Raw genomic sequence first — 13,351 nt, 5'->3', positions numbered from 1 at the left:
TGTTTTATTTATATGTATGAATGTATACAACTGCCACTGACAATGAGTAGGCTCTGCATCAGTGCTGAAACCACATTGTCTAACTGCTGTACATTCTGCCAAATTTAAACCATTGTTGATATTTGTCTCTATAGAAATATATTCTCAAAGCACGGACTCGGTATCGGTTTAAAATTGTCTGCCAGAGTGGTCGGATTCAACATAAGGACCGGTTAAACTGATACTGGACCGTCACCTGAGAAAAGTGCAAACGTTGGCGAGTCGTGATGAATTCAACGTCATCAACAGTTTATTTACATCCTCCCTTAGCATGTGGTGCTTCTGGTCGCTGAAAAATGACGTCTGAACTGGAGAAGCGGGCGGGGCCAGTACATTGAAAAGGAGTGCTGCCTATATGCCATGTTTTCTGTCCACGCCTGACATTCCTGTTCTTTCGGGGTGACAGTCATGTTCATTGGAGCAGTGGAATGAAGAAGCATAATGCCTTGTCTGTAATTTGTGAGATCGATAGTCAGTTGTAGCTAAATTTCTTGATGATATGCAAGAACCAATAGCTTGACAGCGAAAACAAGCCAGCCTGGCAGGGAATGTGAATTAAAACACGTTGATGCCGCTTGCAAGTTAGCTTGATAGCATACCGGCGTAAACAATAGCTCAGCTGATGTTATCTAACATTAGCTAGTCATCTTAATAGTTGTTTGCTGTCCATTTATTGCTAATAGTTTGGCAGGGGACAGACAGATCTTCACATCTATATTCTTCATTTGTATATATCTACATATCTCACTGGTTTGGCCGATGACATCTGCATTTTCCCAGATTTAACGACATAGCTTGCGAACTAGTCCGTTGTAGCTATGATGTCAGGTTCTGGGCCAGCAGCAGCTAACGCAGGTTCCGTGGTTTCGGACCCTCAGCATTCACGGAAATTGCTCCGTGCCCTTCGTTCTTTCTGGCAAGAGCAGTGTTTCCAAGATGCGGTTCTTGTTGTCGATGGTGAAGAGATTCCTGTCCAGAAAAACGTACTGGCTGCGGCCAGCCCATACATCAGGTAAGTGCTTGTCTGGAGTTTGTTATGTTGACAGCTAATGAACAAAACCTGAGTAGTTTCACACATGTATTGTCCGAATGTTAATGGGTCACCCAACTGAACACCTTACTGTTTCGTTGGTAACTAGATTGTGATATTTCAGTAGACTTTGAACTTGTCTTTAACCCCTGGTAAATCGCGAACGGTGTATTTGTCAATCTAGACTTGGGCTGAGTGTTGGAACAATTACACATATAAACAAACAGAAGAACTGTTTCCATCTTATCTGGCTAGCTTGATGACGCTTAACGTTCACACTGAACCGTTTGCCAACATGCCGGGTTTCTCAGGTCTTCGACAAGTTCCTGCTCGTACACGGGCCCTTTAGCAGTACTCTGGAGGCACTTTGTGGGTGTGGTTCCGGCTCCCGCCCTGCTGTCTCACCTAGTTGTCTGCCTCTGTAGCTGTTTTGCAGCCTGTAAACCAATAGCATACACACCTGTGACAGGGTTCACAGGGTGTCTGGAACATGCAGATCTTGACGTTTCTGCTTCTGGCCTGGGTTCACCTGTAGATAGGTGTGTGTTTGGATGTGTGTTCTCCAGCACCTATAAAGCTCCTCCAAAGTCGTATATATTTTTTTCTGACAGATATTATGGGTGCGCTGCCCCCCAGGGAGCTCAGCGGAGCACTTTTGTCACTCTCCCATTACTGGAGAAACAGCCCCAGTCTGTATGATGTTATGCTCAGACATCTGACTGGTTCATGGGTTTGGAATCCCCCCCCCCCCCAACTGAAATCACTGGATGATCAGCTTGAGCTCCCAGTGCTGAGAGTGGGTCGTAACGTCAGGATATAGGCACCAGTGTTCTATTTTACATCACTGACACACCATGCAAAAGTGATTCTAGGGTGATCAGACCACAATGGGCAAAAATTCAGATGGATGCAAAAGATTGTGGTGTTTTTGGGAGGTAGGGATGTCAGAGCAATCATATTTATAGTCCCTAATTACTAATGACTTATTAGTAATTACTAAGTAATTGATATTTTTCAAAAATATTTGATTGTACAATAAACTGTATGGACTATAAATACTCTTAAAAGGTATTGTAATAAAACAAGCAGAAAAAATTGTAAGAAGAGGGATAATATGAACCATCAAATGAATAAAAGCATTGTGCTCAGTTTGTATCCTAAAAAGGAAAAACATGCAACATATTTACATATTGAAGGAGTACTTGAGTCCTACCTAAAAGGGTAGCAAAGGCATTGCTGAAAATACACTACAGTCTTTACAGAGTGAAGTAGGCTAAAAAGAATATGCTTTGAGGGTTTCATCCTAATGTAAACAGCAGCACAAAATGCATTCCAATTACACCTCTGCCAGTACATGGAACAGATGCACTTAAATCACAATTGTCCTGATTTTATTGGGACATCCGGGCACCATAGCTGTTTCTTCGAGTATCTCTAGCACAACCTAGCAGCACTAACTCCCTGTATTCTTTAGACCACTCCCCCTAGTGGCCACCTCTTACATCTACAATCTTAAATCTGATACAGTGTGGAAAAACTAATGTTCCATGTTGTAGTTAGTTTAAATGACCTGTGAATAAAGATTGTGACCATTCTTAATTAGCTATCTGTCTGTTTGAAGGACAAAACTCAACTACAACCCCCCGAAGGAAGATGGCTCTGTCTACACTATCGAACTGCAGGGAATCTCTGTCCCCATAATGAAGCAGATCGTGGACTATATCTTCAGTGGAGAGGTGTGGGTGTGTGAGAGAGAGAGTGTCTGTGTTAGAGCAGTGATGTTTTTGTTTACCTGAATGCCTTTAAAATGTCCGTCACCCTTCACCATTAATTATGTAACTGATTCAATATAACTGAATGTAATGTAATGTAAATGATTCATTGATAGCAGCTTTGAGGATCATACTACCATGGTTCCACTGCCCTCAGCTTATAAATGGTTTTCTTTAATCCTTGAACATTGTGGAAAAATAGTCCATTTACATCATTTATCCATTTATCATACGCTCTACCTAAAGTGACTTACACAAGTGCATACAAGTTCAGGCTAAGAGCAGAGATGACGCTAAATCAAGTTTCACAATCTGACTGTGTGAATCATAACATGATGTCATATTCTACTGTGTAGGTGCAAGAGCAAGTGATAGGATATAGCAATTGTGTTTGAGGATATAGCTTGAATCCATAGAGTTCAGTGTTAATTGAGCTCTAAACATTCATGTTAATATACAAGAGTATTAGCAAAAATATATAGCTGTTTACACAAAACCTTTTTGTATATTTTCCCCCAGAATTGTAACAGATTGATATTAGGAAAGTGAATGGGGAAAAGGAGGGTGCTGGATCCATGGAAGTGTAGTCTTCACATATTGGCTTTGGAGGTGACGTCACGCTTCTTTTAGCATAGTGGCGGCAGTGTAGCACAGGAGCAGGACTCGTAACCAAAAGGCTGCTGGTTCGATTCCCTGCTAGGGTACTGCTGTTGTATCCTTGTGCAAGGTATTTAACCCAGAATTGCCTCGGTAAATATCCAGCTGTATAAATGGGTTACGTGTAAGAAAATCTTAACCTATGTAAGTCACTCTGGATAAGAGTGTCTGCTAAATGCCAATAATGTAATGTAGTTTATGTGTTGTTGTTGGTTAGCAGATGGCCCCACCCCTCTGGAAAGAGGTGGATTGGGGTTATAGAGGCTGGGTTTTCAGAGGCCCGCTGGCCTAGAGCATGTCTGTCTCTGTCTGCGTAGATCACTCTGAGCGAGGACACCATTCAGGATGTGGTGCAGGCTGCCGACCTGCTCCTGATGACGGACCTGAAGTCGCTGTGCTGCCAGTTCCTGGAGAGCTGCATCACGGCGGAGAACTGCATCGGGATCCGCCTCTTCTCGCTGCACTACTGCCTGCACCACGTGCACCACGCCGCCACCGACTTCCTGCAGACGCACTTCCGCGACGTGGCCGCCACCGAGGAGTTCCTGGAGCTGCCCCCCGAGCGGCTGCGCGAGCTGCTGGCCATGGAGAAGCTCAACGTGGGCAACGAGAAGCACGTGCTGGAGGCCGTGGTGCGCTGGCTCGCCCACGACCTGGAGGCGCGGAGGGTGAGAGCCGGGGGACTGCCGGGACAGTCCTACTGTGTCCCGTCATCCCCCTAACAGTGTCTGTCTGCACCCCACCCCTAAACACTTCCATACTGTGTGCCTAACCCTGCCACTGTGTTCCCCCCCCCCCGAGCATCCTAACCTCCCTCCTTGTCCACATATCAGATGCAGTGGTCGTCTTCCTACATGCACTGGAAGTGATGACATGATTGTGGGTGTCATAGTCAGTCAAAGGCCGGTGCACAGTTGTTGTTTTTTGGTTTTTAATTGGTACGCTCACTTTTTCATCTCTTGTGATAACTGTAATTTTGTTATTCTCACCTTGTGTCCTGACATACATGTGCATTACTAACTTATTTAGTATTTTAGAGAGACCACAGACTTGTACTATACAGTGACTCAGTCTTATGCACACTCTGCAGCAGGTGTCTGTTTTTCTTCCAGGTGCACATGAAGGAAGTGATGTCGTCGGTGTGGGTGCAGGGGCTGGACCCAGGGTACCTGCGGGAGCAGATGCTGGGGGACCCCCTGATGAGGGAGGTGATCAGGGAGTGCTGCCACGCCCCACTGGGCGGGGCCCAGCAGCAAGGCGAGGCCCTGCTAGCTTCCTTCAAACCCCGTGGCTACTCCGAGTGCATCGTCACCGTCGGGGGAGAGGACAGGGCGTGAGTGTCATCATGGGGGAAGGGTGTGGGCATTACTTTATAGGGCCTTCACTCCAGCAGCCACAGAGCATGCACTTTACTTGGCAGACAAATGCATAGCATTGTAGCCCCATTTATGTCTTGGTCTGAAAATGGTAGCATTATTTTGGTTTTGGCCTGCTACTACACAGAGAAGGTATTTGTGATTCAGCTTCAGGCGTTGCCTCCCCATGATAGGATGACCTTTCTGAGAGTGACTGTTAGTGTGTGGGTGTGAGTATTTCTGTGCACGGAGGGGGGATGTAGAGATTAAGGAATTATAAGGCAGCTCTTAAGGGCTTAAGTGAGTGTGGGAAAGTGAAACAGTGGGAATGAGAGAGTGGGGTTAGTTATTCAAATTGCATGCTGGATAATTAAATTTCAGTGTATGACTAATATGATCTCATTAACTTTAATTGAGTTTATTTAATTGCACTGCATTTAACAGACCTGAAATGGATATAAATATCATGGATATGGAATCAAAAGACATCTTCTAAGTTAACTGTAAAGTTGGTGAATGTTTGCGAGGTTTTTTTTAATTTCACTCTGGGTCTCCTGCCTACCTGTTTCTTTGCATACGTGCTAGAACAGGTCTGACAAGCCACGGTAATGCAGATGATGCTGGCATATTAGTAGCACAAGTGAAATATTTCAGGAAGCCAGCCAGATACCTCAAAGAACCCTTATGGTTGCAGCTAAGCCAGGGGAGACAGTAACAACCTGTCCCTGAACTTGATCTAGGTGAAACTGGGTCAAATTTGTATAAATGTATTCACAACCAAGTATCTTCAGACTCAGAGAATTAGAACATGGGAATGTATCTGAATAACATATAGAAATGATCAAAATACATTTGTGAATACATTTAAATGTTTCAAAAAAATATTTGACACACACAGCTTCACAAAGTGTTTGATTTCAGGGATGTACTTGAAAATGCCTTCAGTTATTCTCAATAGCTGGAAACAACTGGAACATTTATCATTCTGAATGGAAAAGATGGAAATCTGTACAATGTTTTCACCATATTCACAGTCATTTGTAAGTCATGTTAGTTGTGTTACGCCTCAAAATCATGAGTTTCAAAGAGATTGTCTGAGTGAGCATATTACAATAATTAATATGTGAAAACTAAATGTGAAAGTATTAGCTTGTTGTTTTGAATTCACCTTTCAAACTAGCCTTAAAGCCCTTGAAATGTAATTGATTTGAAATATATTCTTAAATGTATAGTACCAGTAAAAACTTTGGACACACCTTAATAAGATAATGGGAAACATGCATTCAAAGACATTTTGATCTAAAGAGTTATGCATAAATGGTTGAAATTTGTTTCTAATGCATGAACCTCACTATTGAACTCTGATAAATGTAGAAATGATGTAAATGTACTATTTTTCTACAGTATTTGTCTATGTATGAATTTCTTTCTAGAAAAAAAAACATTCTTTGGCTACTTTGAAGAATCTACTGTATAAAATAGCTTTGAATTGCTTAACATTTTTTTGGTCACTGAATAATTTCAGTTGTGTAAGTACATAAATACTTCAAATTCAAAACTTTTATGTCAGCATTGTATTTGAAAGTGCTTTTAATGAATCTAAAAAAGTTCTTTCAAGTGGCATATGTATTTGACTCAAACCTGGCGTGAGCGGCCGATCACGATGTAGGTCGTGTTCAGATGGGGTGGTCAGCGTGCTTCTCATTTCCTGTTTCCTGCTCAGCACCCGGAAGCCCTCGGCAGTGACACGCTGCATGTGTCCGCTCTACGACCCAAACCGGCAGCTGTGGATCGAGCTGGAGCCCATGAGTGTGGGCCGGACCGGGCATGGGGTGGTGGCGGCGGGTCAGTACCAGAACCATTATTTCACACCCAGCACAGCAGAAAGAGCTGTTCATCCTGGGGGGAGTACTGTCATGTGACTTTGATGTGGAGTTTTTGTATTATTATTATTATTATTATTATTAACCTTTATTTATTTAGGTGAATCCCATTGAGATAGAGATCTCATTTTCAAGAGAGACCTGATGTATATAAATAAAAATAAAAACAAAATAAAAACATTCATGGACAAATAATCTCAAAAGAATTTACAGTATGAATTAGTTAACAAATGACAATAGAAAAATGCAATATTGTGATAAAATGACACATAAAGGAAATTTAAAACACGTAAAATGCCAAATTAAAAGCACATGACATCATTCAAATTCAGACTAATTGGTTGTGATACTCATCCACAAAAAAGACAATAGGATTTACCTATCTTTGATGTGTTTTACTCTGAATTCCACTTGTGCAATTTAAATGTTTGATTTTTCCAGTCCGAATGTTGGTGAAAGAGGCACTTCTTAAAAGGCATCATGGGCCGTATCCAAACGGCCTGGGTCGACCTTCAACTGTTTGACCTGTCTGTGTTTGTTCAAAGCTGAACTTGACTTGGCATTTGTAAGTGAAGCTGTTAATATTTGTGCACATGAATGAGAAAGAGAATCGTGCCAAAAAACTGTAAGTGCAGCACGAGAGTTGCATCAGCTCACAATAACACTCATAACACTCGTAACACTCACACCGTGCATAATTACAACTTTATAAAGACTTGTAATATATGTTTCTGTACTTGGGTAGTATCACGTCTTGCAAACATCACACATATACCAGAAAAAACATCTACAGTGAGGTGCCCTATAGGGCATTTTCCATGCTTTCTAGCCTGACACCCAGCCCATCACCCCCCACCACCCCTCTACATCAGAGCATGAAAGCATACCCCTGAACCAAGTCTTGTTGCACAACAAGAAACAAGAAAATTACAACAATCCTCACAGTAGCCTCAGTGTGATGGTGGAGCTTGCCCTCAGGAGCCTGAAGATGAGGTGGAAAATTTAGCAACAATAGCCAGAGGTTAACCACCAGGTCTTTCCAGTTCATTCTCATTCCACTGTAACAGCTGCCTGCCGTGCTCCCTGTAGTGTCTGTGAAAAGGCAGTCGAGGACAGCTTGTGGAATGCACAAGTTGTCCTTCATATTCACACCCTGGGGGAGAGGCAGTGTAGAATCTACCTGTGCTCACAGTGCCTGGGGGAGCTCTTTGTTCCTGGTACTCAAAAGCAGGTGCCTATAACTTTTATTTCTCTGAACCCGGTGATGTGAAGATTAAGATTTTTACTGAAGATAAGTTTTTTTTCACTGATGTTGACTTGCACAGTGTTGCATGACCAAATTTACTGTCCTGTGATGCAATGATGTTTTGATCTTTCTTTACATTTTATTGCATTTAAAATGAACAACCAGAAAGCTTAGGTTCAAAGATGTAAGGTAGATGTCAGATTGTATATAAAGTTAACACAGCATGTGGCATAGTGGCAAGGAGCAGGACTCATAACGGAAAAGCTACCGGTTCGACTCCCCACAGGGGCACTGCTGCTGTACCCTTGGGCAAGGTACTTAACCCACAATTGCCTCAGTAAATATCCTGCTGTGTAAATGGATAATATTGTAAAAACGTGTAATAGTTGCTCTGGATAAGAACGTCTGCTAAATGCCAATAATGTAATGTAACGTATTTCAGCGTACGAGCTACCTGAGTGGTCACATAATGTAGGTAGTGCATGAAGATGTACACCTCAAACTGTACATTCCACATATAGTTACATCCACCCCCTGCTACCAGGGGAATTTAGTGCATCTCCCAGCACCATACCTTTCCAGCTATCTGCTCTCAGCACAATACAGCCATTTCAGCCCCTGTCCCAAAATGAGTCCCACAGTTTGGATCAACCTTGACCGGCCACATTATCCTCTAATTACTGCTGCATTCAGTTGTCTTTTCCATCTCACATGGACGTCATGCTTTGTTCTTCAGCAATACATGGCAGTCTTGTTTCTTACAGTCTGCTTTTGCATCTATAAGGAGAGTCCATTGGGCTGGAAGTGATGAAGTCATTTGCTCACTAGGTCAAACACAGTGGAGGAAGAAGAAGTATCTGTCTGTGTCAAAAGATGCACATATTCGCTAGGGCCTTAGATACATTTGAAAGGCCTTTTCACACCCTTTGCCAATTTCTTAATTTAGTTAAATTAGCATCATTTCTGTCTTAAAAATCTTTTTTCTTGTAATGTCATGTTAAATCAGTTTCCCATAGCTTATTTCAAATGAATTTTGTCTTGATGTATATTACAGCATATTTAAGATGGATTTACACGGGGCTTGTGATGTTGTGTATCTCCGTGTTTCCCAACCCTGCTCCTGGAGGCACACTGTCCTGCATATCTTCTATGTATCCTTCCTGCTTGACAAAATCAGGTGTGCTCAGCTAATCAAAAGTGCCACTGATGAGTTCAGTCAGGTAGGTAGAGCAGGGATAGATAGAAGATATGCAGGACGGTGTGCCTTCAGGAGCAGGGTTGGGAAACGCTGGTGTATCTGATGTATGTGCACTTACAGAAAAGGCTTTGTATAGTAATAACATAACTTTGTCCACTGGGTGGTACCACTGAGCTCACAGTGCTGCGTTCTTACTGTGGTGGATCTAGGATTTCCTTTCAGTGACCAAAGTCTGGGCTGGGCTCTGGAGTTTGTCTTTTGTTTACTCCTAACCAATCAGACATTTGACATGCTGTCTTCTGTCCAATCAGAGGGTTTCCTCTTTGTTGTGGGCGGAATGGATGAGAACAAGACTATCCTGAGTAGCGGGGAGAGATACGACCCTGACACTAACACCTGGAGCCCTATCCCCCCTATGAGCCAGGTAGAATTTTCCTTTGATGTACTCATCCAGTAAACCAGGTAACAATATATATCCCCCTTTGTAGGCAAATCACCAAACAATCCTAACACAAAGCACACCGGTGGAATAAAGCATACACGCCAACCAGTCCCAATTATTCCTCACTGTCAATCTTATCATTATATTACAATCAGTGAGCAGAAAATAAACACGCCTCCACCCCCTCGCTCTACTTTATTTCCTGTGAGTCAGAGGAGGTCATTAGTCTCTCTGTTTCAGACCTTTAAACCAGTATCAACATTAGCAGTTAGGTAAACTAATATCCACACCAGCAGACAAAGCATTTTTAAATCTGCCTTCCTCTTTAAGTGTGCGACTGCATGGTGTCATAGTGTGGGCGTGATACGTAGGTATGCAGTTTCCTGTAATCGCTAGCTGGTGTCAGTATCATGCAGGTTCATGTGATCACAAGCAGGTGGCAGTATTGTATCATATTCTTGCATTTGCCTGCAGGTGGCAGTGTTCTGTAGGTGCCATGATTGCAAGTAGGAGCAGCGTTCCATTGTTTTGTTTTTGTTTTGTTTTCTTTTTCGTGGGGCAGGCACGGCAGAACTTTGGTATTACAGAACTGGATGGCCTAATCTATGTGCTGGGTGGAGAGGATGGAGAGACAGAGCTACTCACCATGGAAGTGTATGACCCTCACACCAAGACCTGGACCACCCAGGGCAGCATGACCATGGTCCGCAAGGTTAGACACACATACTAGTGCCTGCCACATACACACTGTACACACACCACACATATAAATACACTGGCTCCCTCCACCACGTGTTAATCCCCATTTTTGGTATAGATTGGCTGCTATGCCACCATGAACAAGAAGATCTACGCCATGGGCGGGGGCTCCTACGGGAAGTTGTATGACTCAGTGGAGTGTTATGACCCCAAGACCCAGCAGTGGACAGCACTCTGCCCACTGAAGGAGAGGAGGTATAATTACACTCGCTGTGAATTACTCAAACGGTTCATGTTTAACATCTTTAGCCAGTAACGTATGGAATGACAATAAGGAGAAAGTGGGGCGTTTGGACGAAGGCTGTGGTATTGTTGTCTCAGGTTTGGGGCAGTGGCGTGCGGGGTGGGCCAGGAGCTGTACGTGTTCGGGGGCGTGAGGAGCCGAGACTCGGACAACCCAGAGTCCAGCCAGATGACCACATGCAAGTCGGAGTTCTACCATGACGAGCTGAAAAGGTCAGAGGGCGGTGTGGGCCTGCTTCACGGCATCACTGATATGGCATTATGATACTGTGGTTAGGTACAGTAACAGTGACAGTCATATGAGCACAATCAAGCATGCTCACATGCGGTAACATCGAGAGACTCCACACTTTCCCACGATTAACAGTACAGTCGTATCAGTTTGAAAATGAGGCTTAAAACACTTGCTCTCTATGATTGCACCTTCAGCATACCAGTGGATACCATAATTCTGTTCAGAGGAAATTACCCAAGAAAAATGGGATAGGGGCTGTTGATGTCATAATAAATGGAAGCATAATGATGGGATAGGTTTTTGAGGTGTGATAATGAAATGGAAGGAGGGAATAAAGGCTGATGATGCCACAACTAAAACGGGAGCACAATGATGTAATAGGGGCCTGAGATTCCATAATAAAATGGTAGGATGAAATAGAACCTGATGATTATGTAGTTCAGTGAAGTCAGATGGATGTAATAGCAGCCGTGCTGTGGACATTCTGTCAGTGCCATTGTTTGTTTGTACTGGAAATTGCACAAAATTCTAAATATTTGGTCCACATTCTTAATTTGTCTTTACCTTGCTTAAACATTGTTTCTCTTTACTTCCTGTTGCCCTGTCTTGCCTTTGGCCTTGCCCCCCACTTGTCTTGTCCTCTTTGAGGGTACAGGTGGATGCTCCTGGATGACCAGAACCTCTGTGTTCCAACGAGTTCCTCCTTCGTTTATGGAGCCGTTCCCATCGGAGCCAGTATCTACGTGGTGGGAGATCTGGACACCGGTAAGTAAAAATGACTGTCTCACTGGCTGACTGAACCTCCACAGTGACTCCCCCCTCCCGTTCCACGATCCCTCCACCAGCCCCCATGTCATCCCCATAACCCCCCCATCACATGCCACCAGCCTCCAACAGAAGGACATTTTGCTGCTGTTTTCTTATCAGGAGTTTTGCACCAGTTTGTCCCAGGCACAATGCTGGGAAAGTCTGCCCGTTCCCGTGACATGAATCAGGTGGTAAAAATGCAGTCATTCTCATGTTTTATGCATTGACGTGTGACAGCCATGTGTGCCCTAAATGGTCAGAATGAAGTAACCGTGGGTCTCCTGAATGGGATGTGTGGTGACGAGCGCTTCCTTTTTTATATATATTCACACGCGCTGTGGCACCCGGTCTTGTGTAGTCATGCAGGAACATGAATTTTTCACATCTTTCCTCGTCGTTTCCTCTTGTGTTCATCGGTATTTCAGCAACTTGCGTGTGAGACCCATCGCATCTGGATTATAACAGTTTCGCAAAATTTCCCTGTTGCATCCGGTGAGCTGGTTGCAAGATATTAATAGATGTTGGATGAAAATGACGGCACCGTTGATTTGAAAGTAGCTTTTTACATTACGTTATGTTACATTACATTTATTTAGCAGATGCTCTTATCCAGAGGAACTTACAGCACAATAGAGCTTAAGTGTGTAAGCTAACAACACTACCAGGCCAGTGAGTGTGAGCATAACACTATTCAAGCCCTACCACAAGTTAATTTGTGCAATCTGACTAGACAAGGAAGACCAAGGATACTATCATACATCTGTCATGAGATCACAGAATCCAAAACACATCACAATACTACACATAAAATAAACAGCAAGTACTACAATTAGCAGGTGTTAGGGGGCAGGGATTGAGGTGGACCTGAGATGTAGTCTGAAGAGGTGAGTCTTCAGTCTGCATCGGAAGATGGCCAGTGATTCTGCAGTCCTGACCCCCGTGGGCAATTCATTCCACCACTGCAACTTCACAACTTCAGGCAGGGGTCATGATAGAGATCATGTTTTGATTGTGTTTTTTTGAAGAATTTTTGTGGTTTTTTATTTTTATAAAAAAAAGAAGTCTGGGAATTCGTTTCCTCTTATATGTAGGCCTACTTGCTATGACTCTTCACTCTTGACGCTGTATGTGACTGTCCCAGCTGGTATTGGCCGTGACTGTGACTGACTCTCCCTGCAGGTACCAGCTATGATTATGTGCGAGAGTTCCGGCGCAGCTCGGGAACCTGGCACCGCACCAAGCCTATGCTGCCCTCTGACCTCTGCAGGACTGGCTGCGCAGCGCTGCGCATCGCCAACTGCAAGCTGTTCCGGCTGCAGCTGCAACAGGGCCTGTTTCGAATCCGTGTCCCATCCACGTAAGGAACCCACCCTGTTCCAATCCAGCATCCTCCCCATCTCTAGTGACCCCCCCCCAATCCCCCACAACCCCCACACCCCCCCACACCTTTAAGTTGGTCTTATCCGTTGCCATGGGAACACGTAGAATCATGGGACATGAGGAATTGAATGCTGGACCCGAAGATTGGACCTGCCTATTTAAATGGATCTTGCAGCAGTATAAATAGCTGGCCTTTGAAGATGTGTTTTGGCACTGTCTGTCTTGCTGCTCCCCTGCTGGTGGTTTTGGGTCATGATGTGTAAGGGATTTTATGCCTTTTTAGCAGCAGGTCTCCGATGCCTCAT

The 13,351-nt window shown here is 43.8% G+C and overlaps 1 protein-coding gene across 1 annotated transcript; it reads left to right on the top strand.

The window, feature by feature from the left end:
* Positions 1-392: 392 nt before the first annotated feature.
* gan (gigaxonin) lies at positions 393-13,099 on the top strand. Its single transcript, XM_036544602.1, has 11 exons — positions 393-1,051; positions 2,691-2,805; positions 3,816-4,166; positions 4,611-4,831; positions 6,577-6,698; positions 9,492-9,604; positions 10,185-10,334; positions 10,440-10,576; positions 10,703-10,837; positions 11,515-11,624; positions 12,846-13,099. The coding sequence occupies exons 1-11, from the start codon at positions 858-860 to the stop codon at positions 13,025-13,027; spliced, it is 1,830 nt and encodes a 609-aa protein (XP_036400495.1). The 5' UTR covers positions 393-857; the 3' UTR covers positions 13,028-13,099.
* The last annotated feature ends 252 nt before the right edge of the window (positions 13,100-13,351 follow it).

The sequence above is a fragment of the Megalops cyprinoides genome, chromosome 13 (assembly GCF_013368585.1).
Source record: "Megalops cyprinoides isolate fMegCyp1 chromosome 13, fMegCyp1.pri, whole genome shotgun sequence".
Taxonomy (NCBI): Eukaryota; Metazoa; Chordata; class Actinopteri; order Elopiformes; family Megalopidae; genus Megalops; species Megalops cyprinoides.
Note: the sequence above shows the minus strand (reverse complement) of the source record. Positions and strands in the feature narration are given on the sequence as shown.